This window comes from Balaenoptera musculus, chromosome 12 (assembly GCF_009873245.2).
Source record: "Balaenoptera musculus isolate JJ_BM4_2016_0621 chromosome 12, mBalMus1.pri.v3, whole genome shotgun sequence".
NCBI lineage: Eukaryota > Metazoa > Chordata > Mammalia > Artiodactyla > Balaenopteridae > Balaenoptera > Balaenoptera musculus.
This window is the reverse complement of record NC_045796.1, coordinates 51,524,333-51,547,836: the sequence shown is the minus strand read 5'-3', so window position 1 is coordinate 51,547,836 and position 23,504 is coordinate 51,524,333. Positions and strand designations below refer to the sequence as shown.

General features: G+C 42.5%; 1 protein-coding gene across 4 annotated transcripts in view; it reads left to right on the top strand.

The window, feature by feature from the left end:
* The window catches only part of ARMC2 (armadillo repeat containing 2), a 249,466-nt gene that overhangs the window by 147,377 nt on the left and 78,585 nt on the right, over nt 1-23,504 (top strand). For 3 of the 4 annotated variants that reach the window (XM_036872252.1, XM_036872251.1, XM_036872253.1), the window contains 4 exons: nt 3,370-3,630; nt 4,114-4,186; nt 12,458-12,629; nt 19,137-19,341. In XM_036872252.1, the coding sequence (XP_036728147.1) occupies nt 3,413-3,630; nt 4,114-4,186; nt 12,458-12,629; nt 19,137-19,341 (668 nt within the window). In that variant the 5' untranslated portion in view covers nt 3,370-3,412. Of the gene's footprint in view, nt 1-3,369; nt 3,631-4,111; nt 4,187-12,457; nt 12,630-19,136; nt 19,342-23,504 lie in introns of those variants that run through there. The other variant, XM_036872254.1, reaches the window with a different exon arrangement.

Here is a 23,504-nt window from a genome sequence, read left to right as displayed (position 1 = left end):
AAAATGGAGTCCAGCGATTACACAAATGCTGACTTTAAGCTGTGCTTCACGTGAAGAGCTAAGGCTCAGAGTCTGGTGGGGCAACACCAGGTGCGCAGGCAATTCTAACCCAGGGAGGGGTGGGTGTACTAATAGAGACCACGGGGGACTGTGCAGAGTATGGCGGAGGGACACCTAGTTGAGGCTGGGAGGGTGGGAGAGGCATGTCCAGGAAAGCTTTCTTGAGGACCTCTAAGAGTTAGCTGGGTGGTTATATAAAAACTGCCTGATCTTGTCCCTTCTAGTTTTTTCCATCCTGCCCATTCCTGCCATCACATCATGTCTCAACATCTTTTAATTTGCTTATCAGCTTTTATTTACTTTCTTTACCTGCCATTCAGTTCTGTCTCTGCTACAACTCCAGTCTTCATTTCCAGAGCTCCTTCCTCTCCAGCGCACACCCCATATGTCCTTGATACTCTGCCTTGACTCACTCATTGACTTGGTTGGAAATTCCTCCTCTATTCCAGCCCCAATGTCGGCCATTGTCATTTGTTCAAATTCAGACCATTTTCCAGAACCTAGCTCAAGCATCACCTCCTCCAGGATGTCTGCCTGACACCTCCCAATCAGAAATCCCTTTCTCTTTCATAATCACATGGTAGTTTATCTCTATTTTTTGTATTGCCCCCATCAGTTGCTATCGTGTATAAAAGCATGTGGGTACAAGCAGGACTGATACCCAGCTGGTTCACACCAAGGAAGCTGCTCTGCTTGTGAGAACACCAGCATGTTTCTATATTGGTGTGTAAATAGCCACAGCCCCGGGACCTCTGAGTCCCCACCTTCTACCACCCAATCCAGTGGGTAATAGTTTCAATATCAGCCCTGGGCATATGTCTTAGGTTGTGTGTGTGCGTGTTATTGCTTAAGACTTTATCCGCCTCATAGAGTTAATTGAGATGATGTACTTGAGAGTACTTAGCACACTGCTTGGTATTAAAGTAAACGTTGAGCTAGCATTAGTGGTGGGTCCTTGCCTGAGAGTGAAGACAGTGTTTATTCCTGTCTGTGTTCCCAGAGATCCAAAGGGAGGTAACAGTTCATCTGTACTAGCTGAATGGATTTGTTCCAGTTGTCAGGAGAATTTTTGTAAAGTTAAAATTTCTGTGATACTATTGCGTTATGGTTCAGGCATACTTTACTATAAATAGACAAGCTTTCAAACTCTGATCATTTTTTAAATTGGCAAAAACCATCTCTAATAAGAATTTGTAATTTAATAATTATAAAGAAAATACTCCCCCCCCAAAAAAAACCCACTTCTAACTCAGTTCACTTGCATTATTGAACATTTCCATGTTTGATTTAGTTACTAATATATTAATATTGATATGATAATAGATTAACTGAGCAGATACTGCATTATTGAAACAGTTTCTCACAATATAGCTGCTAAGGTGGGATTTGCGGGGAAGAGAGAGGCAAAGGGAGAGAGAAAGTTGTGTTAGAATTTGTGGTAAAAATTTACAGACAAAAAGATTTTTAAACCCATTATGTACATCGTTTCCATCAGTATTTGATCAATCTAAACTCCTGTATGCCCAAATAATTTACAGAGGTCTTAGAATTTGGCCTCCTTCATTACTCTATGAAAGGGTATAGTTTTCAATGTAAACTAAAATACAGCCAAGGACAACCTTAGTCAGGAATGATGGTCCATTATTACTCATCCAAAGCACGTTCTCTAATCTTAATTAGTTTTGCCAGATCACCTTTGGACAACCCTAAACTTATTAGTGCCATGTGGGGCTAAGGTGTCACAAACTTCATTTGGTCTCTGGAAGAAACTTGTTCATTGTACTGAAATGTCTTCTTTTCTTACTTCAGTGGGCCTTTTAAAAACAAACCAGCAAACAAACTTGCCATGGACACTGAAGTTGGATGTTGTGGTTCTGAATTTGTATTATTATGCATCAAAAATTTATATATATAAATACATATAGTGTGTATGAAACACTTTATACGTATTTTTAATAATTAGCATTGAATAATTTTTAGTAAAGAGGCTATCATATATTAGAAGTAAATGTACCAGGCCTGCCACAGTTTTTGTTAATTGTTCTAATGTACATAATTCCGGAGACCTTGCTTAAATTGGAACTCCTATATCAAAAATTCCTAGAAGAGTATTGCTTATCTAGTAATTTGTTACTGCTTTACTTCAACACCTGGCCTTTCCATATGAAAGGAACAACATATTGTTTGCAGTTGTCATATTTTTTTCCTCAAAAACTCTTATGGAGGGTAGAACTAAACAGATGTTCTTGCTGTCTGTTGTTAAGCAACACCTTAATGTATAGAATCATAATACAGTCAAGTCCTCTTTAGTTGTCTAAGGAATCACCTGTAGACTCTACTTACAGAAATGGTGTCTTTTTAGTTTCCTTGGGCATATGTCACAAAACTTTTTTCTTTTTTGCAGAAGTTATTCTAAAATTGGGCAACTGAAATATATGAATAATTTACAGACCTCAGTCTCCCTGGAGATACAACATTTTTTTTTAATGAACACTAAATGTACTGATTAGAATTAAGTTTTTAAAATCTCGACTATTTTAAAGTGTAGAGCTGTCAGAGGTGTGTTGCCAAGTTAGCCAGGCCTCCATGGGACACACGAGCATAAAGAAGGATCTGCATTCTCATGGCCCTTGTGCGTGACTTTAACTTTTTAACCGAGGGCGGTGGCCTGGGAAAGGATCATTTGATATCGATATTCGGTATTTATTCATGTAGGACATTATCTCAAATTGAAGGTGATTTGAATCAACTCATTCAAATATATCATAGGCAAATGTAAGGCTGAACCTTTCTCTAAGTTTACAAGCTACATTTATATAAAGCTGATAGAGTTTGGATAGAGACCCCATCTGACTAACTTTAATCTTATACTAGCATTTTGTGTGGAGGGCAGTGGGAAAAAAAGGGAAACTTCGTTAAACATTTTAGCAGAACCCCTCTGCCCCGCCACCCAGTGTGTTTTTTATAGATTGGAGACTATGAGATGGTTTTCCCTTCCTGGGGTGTCTTCTTTCACGATTTATCCTCTTCCTCTCCAGGTTTAGCTTTCACTCTAGGTCTCTTCCCTGCGTGTCATTTCCCTCAATCGCATGTATTCCCAAAGGCATCGCTGTGCACGTCAACCTATTTTTTTGAAAGCTCTTTTCCCTTCCTGATCTTCTAAGTGTAACTGCGTGGTAGATTTTTAATTAAAGGTTGTGATTTTTTTTTCAATTTTAATATACAGGAATGGTTTAATGGTTGGGTTTGAGCACTCCTTTCTAAATGACTGGATGAAAATAGTTGATATTTTTTACCCTATATTTGCAGGGTGTGGTGTCTACCTGAAGAACATTGCACTTTATAAGGAAAGATGTTGTCTCCAAATGATAAAAAGTTAGAAAAGCTAGATCCGTTTTACCGACCTTCAGTGTCCGAGCAGAAGACTAGTGCAGAAATCATAAGTGAAGCACGAAATGCCTTAAGAACTCTTAGGACCCAAAGACCATTTACACCACGGGAAGACCAAAGAAAACTATTTGGACGTGCATCTTCAAGAACACCAGAAAATAGACCCCCGTCTTCCTTCAGGTATTTAAAATTTCTCTTGCCTATACACTCAAGTATGTATATGTAACCAGATGACATTTTCCCTTAATTCTAGTTATGGATAGTTGCTTTTCTAAGTGTGACTTCTGCTAATTATACCTCTTATATCTGTTCAAGATTTCTAAAGGTATCTCCAGACCTTGGGTCCAAGAAGTTGCTTTGGTTAGAAATGGTTAATAATGATTGTCATACCAACTTTATAAAGTGATATGAACAAAGCTTTAAAAAATCACAATATACATTCCTTCTTTTCATTATTCAATATTTACAATCCTCCTAAAAGCAAGAAAAGAGTTGTTAATAAAATGTTTAAAGTACTATGATTTTTAAAAATCACTTCTTCCTCAAGGCTTATGCATTGAATGCTTTTACTTGTTTGGGGGCTAGAGTTAACTAAAATATACTAGAAATTTAAAAAAAATGATTCTTTACAAACTAACACTTCTATTCCGTCTCCTGTGCTAGCATCCATGCATCCAGTTTTGAGTCCTCTGATTCCAGGCCCATCTTTGGCACACGTCTCAGTCCACTAGAGCTTGTGAGTACTTTATATTACCACAGGTGCTATGAAGTGGAATTGGCCCCAATACTTGGAATCAGCACTTATACATGCTAAGAAAATGATACATAGACCTAAATGTATTAATAATTTAATATGAAAGCAAATTCTTTTATACTTTTTCAAATATAATGGTTTGTATCTAATGAAACACGTTTATTATTAACCTATAGTTTCATAATAAAGAGGAATTTTAGAGATATATAGTAACCTGGCAAACAGAATGTTTCACAGTATCTTTTAAATTATGCATATGTATTTTATTTTCAGAGTTACATATACAAATAAATTATAGATGCATGTGCATAATCAAAGACTTGTTACCAAAAAAACCCTCCAGCAGTCTTCCATCCCCTTATTTTTCATTCTCCACTCCCCAGTGGCTCTCACTTTAAACTCTTTTGGCACATTCTTTTGGTATTTACATCCAAATTTTTAAATAACACAGTGTCTTGCTGCTCTCTGACTTACCAGCTTGAGGAATTATCTAATGACTTCCTGCTAGGGAAGATGAAGATTTAACCCTTGTCTGTCTTCCCACACACCTCTTCACAACTCATTCACCCTTTCTGTCCCCACTGCTACTCCCAATATAGATATATCATAATTTTGGTTAGATCCCATTTCTCTGACTGTGATTATATAAATCCTGTTTATAGCTGAGCCTTGAACTAATGATGATTAATGATGATTACTTCTCCTTTCCTGCACCACTCTTTGTTTTCCCTGGTGTTAATAATTGCCTTGCTTTTTTAGTTTTGTATTATTATTGTTTCAACTCCAAACTCTTCTCCAGTGGCCTAAATTTCCTTCATATATTCAGACACATGAGATATTGATTCATCTCCTTGGAGAACTTTTCACACTCCCCCCTGGACCACTTGCCCTGGGCATCTGCACACAGCTTGCTACTCCTTCCTGTGCTGGCTTTTGTATTTCCTGTATCCCAAGTCCTCCTTTTTCTTGATTTACTCTTGTTTTAGCAGAGTATTCCCTCCAGTAGCTTCTTGAGAAAGGGTGTATGGGAAATGAATTATTTGAGACCTTGACTGCTGTTTTTCTCTCTGGAAGTTTGTAGGATTTTTTCTTTTTGTTCCCAGTGTTCTGAAATGTCCTGATGCTGAGCACTTTCAATGTGAAATCTTGTACCCTTCAGCTCTGGGAAATGTCCTTGAATTATTTTGGTGTGTCTTCCCCTCTTTTCTGTTCTTTTTGCCCTTTCTGGAATTTATTATTCGAATGTAGGATGCCCTGGACTGGCCCTTCAATTTTCTTATTTTCTCTTTTCTGGTTCTCATCATTTTTTGGATGAGGCTTTATCTTCTAATCCTTTTATTGAGTCCTTTTCATTTCTGCTATGATATTTTTAATTTCCTAAAGCTTTTCCCCCTCTAAATTATCTTTTTTTTTTAATATATAGTATTCTGTTCTTATTTCATGGTTGTAGCATCTTATCTCAGTATATTAATGGTAGTGTTGGTTTTTTAATTGTTTTCTTCTTTTAAAATCTCTGTTGCTTTTGTGTGTGTTGGGGGGAGGGCTTCAAAAAGAAAAATTAATTTTCTCACAGTTATGAAGATTAGAAGTTCAAGATCAAGCTGGCAGCAGGGTTGACTTTTTCTGAGATCTTTCTTCTTGGCTTATAGATGGCCATTTTCTTCCTGTGTCTTCACATGGTCTGTCCTCTGTGTCTCTGTTGCAGTTTTATATTTGCCTTGGTCTCTCTTTTTTCATAACAGAGACTCTCCTCTGATAGCTCATGCTGCTTGTTTGGCTGTTCTTATTTGAGAGTGGAAGCATGTGGAATGGGTTGGTCAACCCACAGGTGATACCTACCCAAACCTACATTTAGGGGGATTTGGCTGGGCTGTGTTGTTTGTGAGACCCTCAATAGCAATATCTTTAGGGCTTTCCTTGTGGGCTGCTCAGTTCTCTGTAGAATATTTCTTGGAGGATAAAGGCTGGTTGCTAACTGTTGGGCTGCACCCTGCAGGCCTGCAACGCCTGCGCTTGCCCAGCTTTAAGACTGAAGAAAGAGCCCAGAGTCGGCAACAGAGACATCAGTTATAGGGGGCAATTTCTCTGGCTCATTAGTTTCCAGGGAAACCAGCAGAGGTGCATGCCCTTCACTTCCCCTTTGATAAGCTATCAGGTGGAGATGTTCTGATCTAAAGACTAGAACAATCACCAGCTGGGTCGGGGCAAATACGTAGGAAGGTCAGTCATGTGAGTAGGGTTTAGGTGAAGCAGATGCTGCTCATGCAGGGGATGTACAGAGAGCAAGAGATCAGTCATCTTGAGTGGCCTGACCATACATACACTAACTTCTAGGAGCCAGGAGGAAGAAGGTAGGAATGCCTAGCATTCAGTATGTAAATATTCAGTTAATATCTATGTTTACGTTAAGTACCCTGACTCTTGACTGTGCCTGGTTAGCCTGGTTCAGAGACCCTCTGTTTCATCCTCTCCAAAGAACAAACTCCACATCTAATCCTGGGTTCAGTAGCCTGACTGCGTAGAGCTGGGAGGGAAGGAGTTACGCAGACTTTCAACCAATTTTCCTTAGGCACCCCCACCCCCTTTATGCCCCTGCTACCGCAAGTACCCGGTGATACCAATTCCTTACACTTTCATGGAACTGGGGCATCAGTCAAGCTGCTTCTCAATTTTTATTACTGTTTATGTGTGTGTATGTTTGTGTGTGCGTATGTTTGTTTCTGATGAACTATTTTAAAGTAAGTTGTAGACCTTATAAGGCTTTTTCCACAAGAATTTAAGCATGCATCTCATATGAACAGGGACAGTCTCCTACACCACAATGCTATCATCACAGCTCAGAGAATTAACATTACTCAGTAGTATCATTTAATGTATAGTTCATGCCCAAATGACCCCAGTTGTTTCAAAATGCATCATATATTCCCAAAGTACTCATCAAAATGCCTCTGTGAGGAAGATTATACTTGTTCTTATATTGCAGGTGACAAAAATAAGATTCCAAAGTAGGAAGCATGAACCAGTGTGCAATAAGTATTGTACTTTGTCAGCCATCGTTGACATATGGCTTCTTGCACCTACAGCCTTGGAAACCACTTGGGTTTTGAGCCAGCAACAGGGAGAGGGCCCCCGGTTTAGCAGCCCAGTGGGTCTGCCTTGTGGAAGAGTGGCTCTCCATTCTACAGTTCTGTCATTTGACTCCTATGCTTTGTTTTTAATATTGCTGTAATTTGGGGGCACTCACTCTTTCCTAAAAATCTCAATTTCTAGAGTTCACATGGTCCCTGTCAAAGTATAGTTCTTGGACTGCAGGACTAGGTGTTAGGCAAAGATAATGTTGGCATTTGCCTCTGTTTAGGATCACTGCAGTTAAATTTCTTTACTGCAGAATGGTTGGGTGCTATGTGCAAATCAGGCTAAGAATAACTCCGTTAGTTTGAGTTTTTTTGTTAGAGTGGATTATTTAAGGGTCTCAGGTATATTTCGTTTTAAACCATAATTAAAGTTTGGAGCTCCCAGTCAATAAAACCTGAAAGTGGCCTCATAACTACCTCCCCTTCCACCTTTTCTCCTCCTTTCCACTAGACCTTTTAAAGAACCCTTTGAGTCTGGTGACCACTAAATTGACAAAGAGAGGAGATCAGGGGCAATGGGAGCCCACGGAGAGGGAGAGGGGTAATGACCCCTAGAGGGTGGGGGAGGAGTGGTACATACTTAAGTCCCTTAAGGATGCAGTTGCTGAAAGAACTTGTGACGACCTAAGCAATTGAATTTCAGCACTTTTTGGATCTGGGACACTTTCTCAGGCTGGTTTGCCTTTTAATAGTTCCTCACCCAGCAGTCAGGCAGGGAAGAGGGACCCATTCCAGCTCCTACATTTAACAAATCCTCTCAACTCTTTGCACTTGTAGGCTGACCGCTCCCTCTGTCCCCTCCCCCCCCCCACCCCCGACCCCCGATCCTCCGTCCCCACCCCCTCCCCGTATCCGGCCTGTGCTCCTCCCACAGCCTCCAGCAGGGGTGGGCTGCCTACACTCAGAAGCGCCCTGGGCTTCTGAGAATGACAGGAGAACTGACACTCCTGGTCCCGGCTCACCAGGGTTCCCGTTAGCACCTGTAATCTTATAAATCAGGGGAAAGCACTGCAGTTTGCAGTCTGCCATGAGCATTTATATCCATCTTCTATGTAGGTGTGCCGTGCACAGCTTTCTCTTTCTCAGCAGCTCTCCCCCTTCCCATGACGGCTCTGAGACGTGGGGCTGTTGTGTAGTGATAGTTATTTCCATTTCCATTCTGCCACTCGGGTTAGTTAGCTGCTGTTCCGATTTACAGGGCTGTATAAAGTAGGAAAAGAGATTGAGGAAATAGGAAATTTTGTCTTTCATCATTATCATTGTCAAAACAGAGTTCTCCTTATGTTTCTGAAACTTACAAAGCCTAGTTATTTAAGCTCCGAGTATTTTTTTTTTTTTTTGGCCGCACCATGCAGCATGCGGGATCTTAGTTCCCCGACCAGGGATGGAACCCACGCCCCCTGCAGTGGAAGCGCGGAGTCTTAACCACTGGACTGCCAGGGAAGCCCCCAAGTGTTTTTATTAATTAAACTTTTTATTGACATACTGAAAAGACACAGATCATAAGAGTACAGCTTGATAAATTTACGCAAACTCAACAGACTCGGTAACCAGCATTGAAGAAGAAAAAAACAGGTCGTTACCAGCACCCCAGAAACCACCTTCCCAGGGTGACCACCGTCCTGACTTCTCACAGCATAGATGAGTTTCAGCCCATTTTTGTATTTTATAGGAACTGTGTTCCAAGTATTTGACAAGTAAAACAAAACTGAATATATTTTAAAAAGAAAGGGACTTGGAAGCCCATATATACCTTTGGACTAGGGGAGGTCCAGGGTAAGAAAGAGCAGAATGTGAATGTCAAAGCAGTGTGTTTTCTTTCACTGTTTCTGAAACGGAAGGGTGACATTACAGCAGTGAATCACATGCTGGGAGTGACAGAGGAGCCCAGAGGACCTGTGGAGAAAATCATAGTAATAGAAATGCACCTACAATTGCCACATCCAAAGGTTATGTGCTTGGGGGAATTTTTAATACGTATTTGCTTTGGAACTTCCAAGAGGTGTGTGTGTGTGTGTGTGTGTGTGTGTGTGTGTGTTCTGTTGCCTTACAGATTAAATCATAGCAACTTTCTGAGATGGAAGGTCTTGGACCCTCTTTTCCAGTCTTCATGTAGAGTGGGACCCTACCTTCCCAGCTGGTGATTGGAGGAGCCAGGTCAGAAATTGGTCAGGGCCCACTGTGCTGGGATGAGAGTCAAGGCCAGCCAGACCCCTTAAATATTCTAGGGGGTTTGTCTTCTTTGATTGGGTTGTTCTATGAAAATAGTCTTTCAGTCTTCAAGGGACTCTAGCAGTTTTCTCAAACAGGACAGATCTTGAAATCTGACTTTTCCAGTACCTTGGTTATACCCCAGTCACTGGCTAGTATTATGACACAAAGCTTGAGGGAGGTAAGGTTCTCAAGTGAAGATTTAAACCCACTTGCAACCTTCTCTGAATTATAAAATGAAGTGAATTTTACAAGAAAACATTTTTACTCTGGTGCTTCAAAAAAGCCATTTTGCTCCACAAAGTGAAAGAACATTTTGTAGAACCTGGCGTGACAGAAATTGATGGCTTGTTTCATTTTCCTTGGAGAATTAAAAATGCTTCACACGCATCACTTTATATTTTTTTTTTTTTAAAACACTTTTCTTTTTTATAGCTACTTTATTTATTTATTTATTTTATTTTATTTTTGGCTGTGTTGGGTCTTCGGTTCATGCGAGGGCTTTCTCTAGTTGCGGCAAGTGGGGGCCACTCTTCATCGCGGTGCGCGGGCCTCTCACTATCGCGGCCCCTCCCGTCGCGGGGCACAGGCTCCAGACGCGCAGGCTCAGTAGTTGTGGCTCACGGGCCCAGCTGCTCCGTGGCATGTGGGATCTTCCCAGACCAGGGCTCGAACCCGTGTCCCCTGCATTAGCAGGCAGATTCTCAACCACTGCGCCACCAGGGAAGCCCGCATCACTTTATATTTTAAGTAGTCCAATGAGGTATATGTTTAAATGGGATACATAATTTAGTAAAGGTCAGTAGTAAAATGGAACTAATTTTTTATTATGCAAACAATGACTAATTTTGCACTAGGAAAATAATGCCTTTTATCAAGGAGAAGTTAAGGGGATTTATCTTGCCATCCAGAGATAATTCAGTTATTCCCTTCTGGGTAAAAATTAGCGTTGCAAAACCACATTTTCTAAGATCGTTTATTTAGTACCCAAAACATTTCTAATAGTTAAGGCATCTGTAAAAGCAGCCATTTACTTTGTCTGCATTATTATTATTTGGCAGACTTCTCAATCTTTGTTTCAGATGCAAGGTACCTGCAGAGTACACACATTTTGAAATAAGAAAACCTTGAATCCACATTCAGTATTGAGAAGGTTGTACTTATGTATTTCATCTTTCATAATTAAATGTAAAGCACTTATTTGCCTATATCATACTCTTAGATTTTTTTGTTACTATTAGTTTCATGGCCTAAGTCACATTCTTATGAATATTTTGCAGCAAATTAAGGAGACTAAAAAGTAAAGCGACTCTTTATTAAACAAATATAACATAATTTATACAGATAGATGAGTGTTGTCTCCTTCAGAATAAACCCCTCTGAATTCGGGATCTTTTTTCCAGCAAGGTTGCCTCAGGATCTAGGGCCTTAGCTTTTGAGACTTAAAAGTAACGTGGAACCAAATCTGGTAAAAACGTAAAGGGTGAGCAGCTTACCGAGATATGCTAGGGAGGGAGCTAGCATATCTTGAATCTCCATAAGAAGACTTGTATATGCATCAGTGTCCCTGCAAGAAGGGAACTGCTGTCTCCATTTGATAGCTGGGCAAGTTCAAAGAAGTAAATGGCCCACCCAAGTTCACATAACTAGTAAGTGGGTTTGATCTCAGAGTCATTTACTCTTCCTGTCTATTATGCTGATTATTTTATTTATGCTTTTTCTAACTGTATTTAAAAGAATGTATCTCTATAGTCATAACACTGATTTTTTTGGGGTCTGGTTTATGAACTGTTTACAGATGTAAATGAACAAGAGGATATAAAAAATATTTTGAAAAATGTTACCATTATTGAAATAAGCAGCTTCTTGAGAGGAGAACACTAATATAGATGTCTGTGTTCTGTTAATGTATATGAGAAAATGAGTGAAATTCTGTGTCGTATATGATAGATGACCTCACCCGTTTTTCTAAATTATCTGACTTGAATTTCACACTGGATTTTTTAAAAATTTGTTAATTAACCTATTGGATTGAGAGTCACTCATTTCAACAGTATGTAAGTGACTTGAGGAACTTTAACTCAATTAGTTTTGGCTAGAGAGCTAGAGGCACTTGCTGCCATAAGATCGTGCTTTCATAGACAGATAATCTTGCTGCCTTGGACCACCAGGCAACACTAAAAGTGGGAGTTTAGGCCCCTGTGAGGCTGCGGCCCCAGGTTGGGTCAGAGGCCACTGCCATCTGGAGGTTAGGCCGGAGGGTGCTCTGGGTGGCACAGTGCTTGGTGCAGGTGGTTTTAAGTCTTTAAGGAATTGGAATTTTGCTAGTAATGTCCCTTTTCTAAGGGTATCAGCATAGAATTTTTGAGATGTAGCAAATAAAACATTTTCATATCATAAGTCCAAGACTACTTATTGCTCTTATGTTTTGTGACTTTTTAATCTACATTATTAAAATTTTTTTGTATCATTAAAAAGATACTTCTGTTGAGTCCAAAATATATAAGGGTAGTATTCAAATTCCACACAGTTCTTGGCACATATGGGCGCCCAATAAATGTTTTCTGAGCTGAATCGAACACAGAAATTTACAAAGTATGTTGAATGTACTATACCGTATTTTATAGTCTCTTCTAGAGATCTGTTTGCTGGCATGGGTAAACCTTTGTTTTCAAATACACTAAGCAGGACAGTAGAGTATTTCATACAATATAATTGACAAAAAAATGAAAAAGTGTTATGTACCTACACGTTAAGTAAGGTGGGCCAGTGAGACGGAGAACCAGGGAGCTGGGGAGAAACCAGGCAGGAAGCCCTGTGCTCCTCTGGAAGTGTCAGGGCCAGCTCCGGGTGGTGAGTCTTACTCAAGACAAACTCGTGCCAATCATTTAAAAAAATCTCTTTCCAGAAACCAAAAGCTCCAGCATCTCCTGCCACAGAAGAGGATCCCTGCCCTTCCTTTCCAAAACCCCCAGTGGACCCCGCGAAGATTAGAAGGATAAGCAGTGCCCGGGCGCGCTTACTCAGGGCGGCCTCGCAGGGGGCTCTTCTGCCAGACAGGACCCTTCCTCCTGCTCAGCGTAAGGCCACATAACATCCTTTAAAACCTGGGGGCAAGCATGTTTCTTGAGTTTGCACACAAGAGTTATTTTTATATGATTCTTTTCAAACTGCACATGATTTTTTATGTTAACTTAGTTAATATTGTGCAAAAGCTGGTTAAGAAACATTTTATGAGTGTTTATAAAGAATACCTAAATATAAGGTTTTTTAAAAAAAAGTTACTTGGTAGAAAAAGAATATTAGGATAAGTGTTCTTTAATGAATGCGTTCACCTATTGATATATTGGAAATCATTTCTAAATTAGAGTTCAAAAAGTTGTTAATTTCATTAGGCATATTTAAGATTCATGTAACGTACACTAAGCTTAGGTCTTTGAAAATACCTTTCTGATCCCATGTGAAAATGTAAGCACAAGTTGAATGGGGCTTATCCTGTGGCCACAGAAGTGCTGGCATGTATCTAAACCTGGAGACAGAGAAGCTAAAAACCTCAAATCCTAAGGAATGCCCCCAATAATTGGAATCACCCCCTGTCCAGGGCACACTAAGAGTTTTTCAAACTGTAGGAAATGTCCCATTAGTGGGATGACAATCCATTTAGTGGATCACACCAGCATTTAAAACAATGAAGTAGAATAAAATAGAATGGAAAATATCAGGGCACACTGCAGACAATAAATGTTAGTATGGCTTCAAGGACTTTACTTCAGTCACGTACATGTGTGTTCAGGATCATGTTACAAGTTTACTATACATCATATTTATATTACAAATTTATCATTACTATATGTAGCCCCAAAAGTTAGAAATCCACTTTAACAGGGGCTGATAGAATTGGCCCTCCTTCAGTCAACAGGATTGATGAAGAGGAGGGATAGGTTTACACTCACAGAGAGGAGATAATCTGAAGATGATCCCAAAAGTTACAAGCCACCACCTTAGGATCCTACTTGTTTGACATACAAGCCTTTTCTTTTAATTAGTCACCAACATTTAAATGTAGAAGATCTCATGGAAGAATCTAGATGTATGACTTTTTGTGAAAAATTGGAAGATCTGGCAGCGCTGGGCCCGCTTTCTGTGCAGCCCCCATGGGGAGCAATTGAGCTGAGTAGTCCCCAGCCCCGTTAGCCCGGGATGTGATCTGCAGTCCCCATGTCTCCCCAGCCCACTGCTCTCATTTTCCTGTCTGGTCCCTAGTGATCCCTGACACAGCTGAAGAGGTAGAATCAAGGAGAAAGGAAAAGACAGAGGCAGCGCAGGGTGTGCGTGCCACACCTCAGTGGCGTACGGAGTGTGTAATTAGGCAATCTGCTTTACCTTGATGTCCCAATTTGTTTCTTTTCTAACAGTCAATCAGATATTTATTGAGCCCCTACTAACTGCCAGGTACCAGTCTAGGCCAGCAGAGTCCTGCCCGCAAAGAGCTTGTGAGGGGAGACAGGCAATAAACTGGAAAGCCAAGAAGTAAGACAGTTGGGTTCTGAGTGCTAAGAAGAAGGTGAGCTAGATGCTGGGCTGGGGAGTGACTGTGGCAGGAGGAATCGTGTCACCTCTGGAAGGTGTCCTTGAGGAGGTGGCCTCTGAGTTGAAATGTGAATAATGAGGAGAAGGCAGCCGGGTGGAAATCTGTAAACACAGTGCCCAGGCTGAAGCTGAGGCCGGAGATGGGCACAGACTCGGCTGGTAGACCCCAAGGCCCATGTGGCTGGAAGGGGGAGGGAGCTGAGGACACAGGGCCCATTCAGGGCCGGGCCAGGGGGGACATGGCCAGGACTTTATTCTTCCTGCAGTGAAAAGCCAGGGCAGGGTTTAAGCAAGGGAGAGACATCATCTGATTTCTGTTTCTTAATAGTAGCTGCACGTTTAGACTCACCCGAGGAACTTTTCAGACGTTGCACCACCAGGGCCCCAGTCAGACCAGTTACATCGGAAAGGATTGGTACTTATGGGAGCCGAGTCCTTGCCAAGGTGAGAGGCAATGGGCTCAGGAGCCACGGTGCAGGGTGAGGTCAGACTCGGATAGGAACAGGGTCACTTCTTGTAAACAGGATGGCAGAGCTGGAGTGAGGGTTGCAGAGCTGTTGTTTATCAGATGTTCTTGCTTCTGAGCCTGAATGCTGCACACATTTAACTCTTGGTGGCTCCCATTTGAAAATCCTGCTGCTTGCTGAGCTGTTGCCATGTATGTGAAGGTGACAGGAGAGACAGATGTTTCCCCACCAGCTGAAGCATGTCTCTGTTTCTGTGCTTCCATCCACCCTGTTGGCAGTTGCCCCCTTCACCACTCCCATCATCCCTGCGGTCTGCGTCAGCACCCAGGAAACAGAGGCAGTAAAAAGTCATTGTCTTTTTAAAAGCACACATCACCCAATTTAAAAAACCATTCTAATGCTCCAGCCTTGGACTCCTTGTCCTTTGTACAGGAGCTCCCTGGGCTTGTTTCAGAGTCCCTGTTGTTTAGAAAAGGTATCCTTTGTCGGGTAACAGGCTGTAAAGGCCTGTGCTGGAGACTGAGACAGAGGGAGTGTCCCTGCCCCTGGTGTGAAGTCATTAGTAGCTGACACCTCCCCAGGCAGGGCTGGGGCTGCGGTGGCAGGTTTGGAATTCCTGTTTGAAGAAAGTGAAAGAAGAGATGTGTGTCGTCATGTTCGTAGGGCCAGCAGTTTAATCGCTTGTGTTCAAATAGGGTTTTTGGCTGGAGGTAACCGTGTTGCTAACGCCCCCCCCCCCCCCGCCACCTCCCGTTACTCCAGCTGGACGGAGACCTCAGTGCGGGCTCCACCTTCGCACGATCTCTGTCATCTTAGCCAGCACGGACAGGCTTCCTACGTGGGCTTCCTAAATATCCCCGGGTCTGTATTCTCCATCCCACCACTGCCGCACTGCTTTTATCACCTCTTGCCTTGTCCCTGGTCATCCAGTGCTCCTGTCCTGCTCCACCCCCCGCTCGCTGGGGGGCTGCAGGTGGGTCAACACAAGGACCCTGGCCCTTGGAGCAGCCAGCAGAGCGTGGGCACCAAGCGCCCACGCAGACGTGGCTGTGAGCAGCGGCCTTGTCCCTTCATCCCAGTGGGCCATGAAAGATGATGGTTTTCTCTTCGTGTGCCATAAGGGACAAGAGGTCAGGAAGCAAATAAAAATTAGATTGCATCATCTTCTTGCTGAAAACCTTTCAGAGGGCCCCCCGTGCCTTAAAGGAGTGCTTGCCAAACAGTTCCAGGGAACACTTTTGGCAAAAATATTAATAGCTCTTCCTTGGAGAAAGGGCCCTGTGCTCAATCTGTGCCTAGTTCCTCTCCCTCCTGGAGAGCCGCAGTGCACGTGAGCATATTAAAGGGTGGGGAAGGCCATCTAGTAAAGTCACCTGTTTCATTTTAATTCAGCCCAGCATTTTACAAACCTGCTTGACTGTGGAATCTGTCTTTTGGGGAACACAGTTTGGGAAACCCCGACCTAGCGCAGAAGTTGGCAAACTTCTTCTGTAAAGGGCCAGAGAGTGAATATTTTAGACCTAGTGGGCCATAGAGTCTCTGTTCAACCTACTCAACTCTGCCATTGCAGCAGGAAATCAACCATAGACTGATTTGTGGCCACTAAAATTTGAATTTCATATAATTTTCACATGTTACAAAATATTGTTCTTTTGATTTCTTTTTTTTTTTGCTCAACCATTTAAAAATATAAAAGCCATTCTTAGCTTGCAGGCTATACAGAAACAGGCGGCAGGCCAGATTTGGTGGGGCTGCAGTTTGCTGACTCCTGGTCCAGGGGATGAAGTCTTCACTGTCCAGCGTGCATAGTTCTGCCCCAGCCTAACATTCCAGGCCCTTCTCGCCCCTCTCCTTTGTCTGCCTACACCCCCTGCCCCTGGTCTGCGCACCAGCAATATGGAACCCTTGCAGTTCCCCACACCCATCCTGCTGTTTCATGCCTCATGCAGTCTCTGCTATATAATTCGCTGGACCCAGTGCATAGTGAGAATGTGGAGCTCTTTGTTCAAAAATTGTTTAGAATTTCAAGATGGCAACAGCACAGCGTTAAACCAAGTGCAAGGCCCTTCTAAGCATGGGGCCCTGCTTGACTGTACAGCTTGGACACACTTGAAGCTGACTCTCATGCCAGACTTTTGTTCCCTTTACTCAGAACTTTTTTTTGGCCTCCTGTTAACCCTTTGGAATTCTTTTCAGGCTCCGCCTTCTCTATGAATCTTTCCCTGACCAACTCCAACCCCTCAGGACTCCCCTGCTCTCTTACTCGTCCTTACCTGGCGCAGACCACACTGTACTGCGTCTCTGTCTGGACGCATCTGCCTCTCTGTTTCCCCTACTGGACTGAACAACTTCAGTAGGAAAAGGGGTTTTCTCTATTTGAAGCCCGAGAGCTTGAAACGGGGCATAGTCTATAGTAAGTGCCAAAGAAACTATCTGTGAAACAGGACAGTTCCTACACGGTAAGGCGACTGGTTGTAGAATCCTTTTGAAGTGTACCATGATCTGTTACAAAATTAGTACAACATGCTGCTCATATTTTCCAGAGAGACCCAGAGCATCGTTACTCATGTTCAGTTGAATGGTGGACATCCAGCAGGAGTAAGAGTGAGCCCCGGGGCCACTCTTCGCTGTAGTAATAACTGACAGCTCGCTCCAGTAGATTGTGAAGACAGAGGGGCTGCCGCTCCTCCGTCCACAAGTAGGGTTGCATTTTTCCCTCTAGAACAGAAGCTCCATGGCGGCTGGGACTTCTCAGTTCACCACTGGACCACCAGCCCCTGGAACGGCATCTGGCACACGGCAGTGGATGCTTCATAAATATTTGTGGAGTGAAAGAAACGAATACTGAAATATAGGGACAGGCTAACAATGCTTTGTAATCTAAAATGAAGTATGTGCTTTGTAATTCAGTCCTAAAGATATTTAAGGTTGTCCGGTGCTGTGGAGAGAGCCCTGGACTAGAAGTCAGGATTCGTGGGTTCCATTAATAATAATGATCATAACTTGTAGGTTTTGAGTGTGCTAGCACCATGGAAGTCACTTTACCAGGCCGTATCACTTGGGACCACTTGAGGAAGGGGAGAGAAGCTGAGTGAGCTGCCTGCATTACACAGCCTGTACTTGACCCCAAGTCTGATGGAATGCCAAGCCCGTGCTCTCCCCACCATACAGTCCCCGCTCTCCCCGAACCTGCTCTGTGACCTTAGACTGGTCACCTTACCTTTTGGGTTCTCAATTTTCTCATCTGAAAAATGAAGGTTAGGCTAGCCAATCTCTAAGTTTCCTTTCTGTTGTAAAATTCAGTGTTTGGAGAGCACGGAGCTTAGTCAGAGGAGCAGATGAGGTGGTTTTGTTATTGTTGGTTTTTATTGGTTTGATGGTTCAAGTGCAGAAAAGGAAACCTTGAGTCATTTTGGAAAAGCTTGCGAAACTATTTCTCTATATGAAGCTCATCCCTCTTGCCCCTTTGAAAAACATATTTTATCACAGACTAGAGTATAGTAGCAGCATCGTGGGTAAGCTATTCCTAACGTCAATTTGCTGATGAAGAAACAGTGTTGTATTTTAAGTCTAAGGATCTGTAGCCGTAAACACAGTAGGTGTTTCAGTTCAGAGACTGGACTTCTTTTTTGCAACTTTATCTTATTCCTTTTTAGAAAGCCTTCTAAGTGTTTCAGTGCCCTCCTGTGTCCCCGCCTGGGAGTCGTCTGCTGGGCCTCCAAGAGCCGGCCCCTGCGCCTCTGATCACCTTTCTCCTCCCCCTCCCGTCACACACTCCACTTGAGCATGCCAGGCACACTCCTGCCTTTGGGCCTCCGCACCAGCTGTCCCCTGTGCTGGAAATACTGTCCCTCATCATCTGATGGCTTGACGCCTTACCTCCAGTAAGGGTTTGCCTGCCATGCCCACCTGTTCAAAATTGCTACCTGCCCCAATTCCCAATCCCCTTTTACCCTTCTCCACTTTTCTACTTTTGCTTTTTTCCATAGCACTTATTATCTTATGTACTTCATTTATTATGGTCTGTTACTTATTGTCTATTGTGTAAACAGGTGTACTGTTAGGATGTAAGCCCTATGAGGGCAGGGATCTTTGCTCTGTCACTAATGCATCCCAAGTGCTTAGGACAGTGCCTGACATCAGGAAGGCACTCAGTAAATATTTCTGAATGAAAAATTACTAACACGATCAAATTCAGGAAGAAGAATTGTTACGGGACACAGAAGTGTTTATGTGGACTTCGGTAGTTCATAAACCTCAATTCGAGTATTTACCTACAGGTAGACTCAAAGCTAATAGAGCTAAGAGTCTATTCATTTTTACCTGCTGTATTGATGATGTCAAACTTAAAATAGTGGTGAGGTCTTGCATATGTTCAGGGAGGTTTTATCAATACAATTCCAGACTTGATTACTGTAAGTCATGTGTAGTTTTAAAATTGTATAAATTCTTGGATTGAAAAAAATACTGAACGATAGTGATTCCTAAAATAAGAAATGCTTTGACAAAACGTTTCCTTGGTTATTACAGCAAAGAAGAGAGTTGAACCCAAAGAAACAGTTACGATGGGGGACTCTATGGTGAAAGTACATGGGATTTATTTAACAGAATCAAATGCCATTGGCCACTTGAGTCACCCACTTCAGCTAACGTATGACGGAGACTTCGGTGAAATCAAGGAGCAAGAAATTTTCAAAGGGACAGCATCCTTGCCATCTCATCTCAGAAGTGGAGGGTCAGTATTCCTTTCATTTAACTTTCCGGTCAGGACAACTATGTCATTTACCAGTTTGCTCTCTGTCTTATGTAGATGATTGATTTGCATTTTCCCCTTTTATATAAACAAAATTTAAGTTAATGATGCATGAGTAGGAGAGATTTCTTCTCACAGCTGAATGGGGTTGATTTTACATCTCCCTCTTTAATCCTCAGGAAAACATTCATACCTGCCAAAATGCTGCTTTGATAGGACTGTCAGAATAACGTCTCTGCTTTATTTGGGCTGTTCCAGCGAGCCCTTGAGTGATGACTGATGATTCTGTTTGTGTTACTTGGGATTCTTGCCCGGGCTGGAATGTCTCATTACCTCCCTTTAGGTTAGTTCGCTGTTGTTGACTCCACCAAAGAGTGGACACTTGATTTATTTTATTCTCCAGTAGAAACTTGGATTAGAATATTTATTTTGGAAACTAATAGTTAAAACAGGAGAGTCCTATGGATTTCTCCTATCTATGATATCTCACTACTAATCCCTCATAAAATGAATGATTGAGGATTACTCTATTTCATACCATGTTCCTAGATAAGGCTTTTTTCACCCCAGTCTGTGATCCTTTCACCCCCATCCCATCTAGGAACCCCTAAATTCATACTGTGTTCCTGTATAGGGCTTTCTAGACTTCCCCTAGAAAATTGAGGAGCAATTTTCCTACCATATTAAGATGTTGTAGAGAATGTTCGCTGTATGGACTGTGTGAATTCTTACACTGGTATTTTCCTAAAGAAGCCTTGACTAACTGGGGAACCAAGGTGGGGAATAGAGCAGGCTCTGTTTTCCAGTCCCAGCCAGTAGTGATGCTAAGATAGGCAGAAGGTCTTGCACTGGACAGGGGCACTCAGTTAGAGATATTTTTCTACGACTTTCCATTGGGTCATTGTGGGCAACTGCCCAGTTCGAATTTGCTCAACAAGATTAAATTCCATGGGCCATTTTAAGACCAAATGCTTGTTGCCCTCACTTAGATTTGGGTCTGACTTTGGCTTGTCCACATGTCGTGTGCTTAAAACTCCTCCCACCCCTACTGGCTGCTTGGCAGCTGGTTAGTTTAGCTGAACTGACCTTGTCTGCTGACACAGCCTGAAGAGCTTCGCACACACAGAATTTATATTAGGCAACCTAGTAGTCCTTGTAATGTCACTTTGCATTCAGAACATTTTTTAAATTAAAGTAAAAATGAAATGTCTCCTTAAGTGGAAGAGGACTTCAAATTGGGACTTTGGGAGTTGAGCACAAAACATCTAACTAGCCATTGCGACAAATCTTTTCCAGTTAGTGAATAAGAATAGGCTGCGGACCTCAGAGCTTAAACATAAAAGGCAGCAGGAAAACTTGTGTTTCTTTCAGCACTGAACTGAAAAGGAAACATTTATCTTGCTGCACCCATCCTTACAGTAATTAAAGTTGACTAGGAAAAACCAGACAAGAGCTGTTTTCTTTTTTTTTTTTTTTTTTTCCAAGCCTTCAGATGTTGCAGAATAATCTGGCAAGCCAGGGTTCATTATGTCTTCCTCAGTCTGGGACAGCAAAGGCATTTTCAGTTACATATTTTATCCCACGAACAGCAAAGGAGAAATCAATTAGGGACTGGAGGCACTTCTTCCTGACTGTCCAAAGTTATGAGGCACAGGCGGCAGCACTAATTGTTTTCTTTTTGCCTTGTTAGGATGGCTTTTGCATCGTATAGTGATTGTGTCTGTTTTGGGTTTGCCATACACCCTGGCAAGTTTAACTTCCAGTAACATTTTGGCTTTCGGAATCTTTACGTCCTTGAATCGTTGGATGGGAGTTTTGTTGAGGTGATTCCCCCACAAAATATTTTTATACAGTAGGATTAAAACAAACCAGAAAATGGAAACTGTTCGCAGTTCTTTCACTAATTACATTTGTGAATCAATCTGGAACACTTGATAGTTGTTTCTGGTAAACATTTAAGTGAATAATTCCAAGAAATGATCTTTGCTCTGCAGTGGAGTATTCCCAGTCTCGATGCTAAAGCCCTACCCTCAATTCACATGTTTTCATGTTTACACCAGCAAGTGGAAAATGAAGACTCTTGTCAGTGAACTGGGCTGGTAGGAGAAGGGAGGGAAGGGGTTGCGTAACTGGAAAAGGGGGCAGCAGGAGCTGACAGCGGGTGGAGGGCTGAGAAGGAGTGTGAGCCGCTTCTGTAAAGGGGACAGAGGAAGTGAGGTCATGTTCCTTGCTGGGTAGGACCAGCGCAGGGTCCTTGCTGCCAGTCCAGCAAGGACCCTGGAGGTGGGAGCCTCCACCTTCATGTCAGGGCTTCTTGGGCCAGGGAGAGAAAGGAGTAGTTTTAATTCAGTGAAACCACGTTGATTTTAGGGAAACCTTTAATTTAGAATAAGCTCAGACCTGGGATGGACTGGAGTTTAACTTTATGCTGGTCATGATGGAAAAAGGACTTGCTAAGCAAGGCGTCATTGCCAGCAAGGTGGGCGGGGGGCGGGGAGGGAGCACTCTCTAACTTTCCAGAAGAGAACGCAACCTCTAGCCCTTATTGAACTGTCGTCTTCAAACAGCGTGCCAATTACGACAGCCCATGTGTCCGTTTGAGGATTCAGTCAAGGTTTGGCAGGCCTGCTCTTAGCAACACCCCGTCTTCTCTTACTTTATGTTGCCATATGTTTTGAAAATAGCTTCCATTAGAATATGTATGTGTGTATATCTCCATCCATCATCCATCCACTGGTTCTACCTGATGAACCCCTTTATACATCTGCTTTTTAAAACCTTTTAAGGCTTTCTGTATAAATATTGTTCAAACTCTCGTGGTTTGGAAATGTGATTTTTAGGAGGAAAGCCCAACAGCAGTCAGTTGTGGAGAGTCAAGAACTCTTTGTTGGGGGGCCAGAGTCTGTGGATTTAGGATTGGTTCTCTCTCAGCCACTTGATTCAGCTGTATGTTCTTTGACAAGTCTCTGAATACTTTCAGGGGGTCAGTTTTCTAATCTATAAAGTAGAAAAAACTGTGCTCCTTCACTTCCATCTCCTCCCAGCACTCACTATAGGCTGTGGAATGATAGCAGTTGGTTCAGAGGTGGGTACATGATCCAAGCCAGACCAATTGAATCCTTCCCTGGGACTTTTGCCAAAGCTTTTGGGGAAAGTGCTCTTTCTCCAGGTTCACAGCTATAAAGATGATGTTGTCTTTATAGCCAACAGTGGCTATTTCATTGCCTTGTGGAGGGTGAGTCTGTCTGGGAAGTGATATATAAACAAACAGAGCCGAGGAATGGAGACAGTGACTGAGTTGAAGGATGACATATAAACCCCTAGATCCAGCTGTGCCTGAGGCCGCCACATCCACACTGCAGACTGCTCTGTTTCATGAGCCAATATGTTCCTTTTTCTTTCTCTCTCTCTTGCACTCTTCTTCCTTCCTTCCTTCCTTCTTTCCTTCCTTTTTCTTTTCTTTCCTTTTTTATCTTTCTTTCTTCTTTCCTTTATTGATTTATTTTGACAGGAACAGCTTATGGTACTTAAGATTAGGTTTATGTCACTTGGAATATTGCAACCAAAAGAATCTAGTTAACCTGCTAGACTTTATGAAATATAGATGAGGACAAGGGGGTAATTTGAGAGCAGACACCTCCTCAGACTTGAGCAAGAAACAAATCTCACTAAAAGCGAGTCTCTTAGTTAAGAAAGGTGTATCCAGTAGTCTTTAATTAAAGAAATGAGATCTAAGGATGTGGGCAGGCCACAGGAGAAGTGGGGAAGCCACAGTAGAGGCCCCCTTCAAGATCCAGAGTGTGGGGAATTCCCTGGTGGTCCAGTGGTTAGGGCTCCGTGTTTTCATTGCTGAGGGCCCAGGTTCAATCCCTGGTCAGGGAACTAAGATCCCATAAGCTGTGCGGCACGGCCAAAAAAAAAAAAAAAAAGAAAAAGATCCAGAGTGTGAAGTGACACGGGGGGAATGGAGCTGAGGGTGACACGCTCTCCTTGTTTCCTGTGATCCAGCCAGTTGGTGTGTGTGTTTACGGGGGAAGGAGTTTGATAGATTAGAACCCAAGGAACCTAGCCTGTAAAGGGGCTTTTCTGTGAGTCATGAAACCTGGTACATACAAACCAAGGGAACACACACTGCAGGTCAAGAA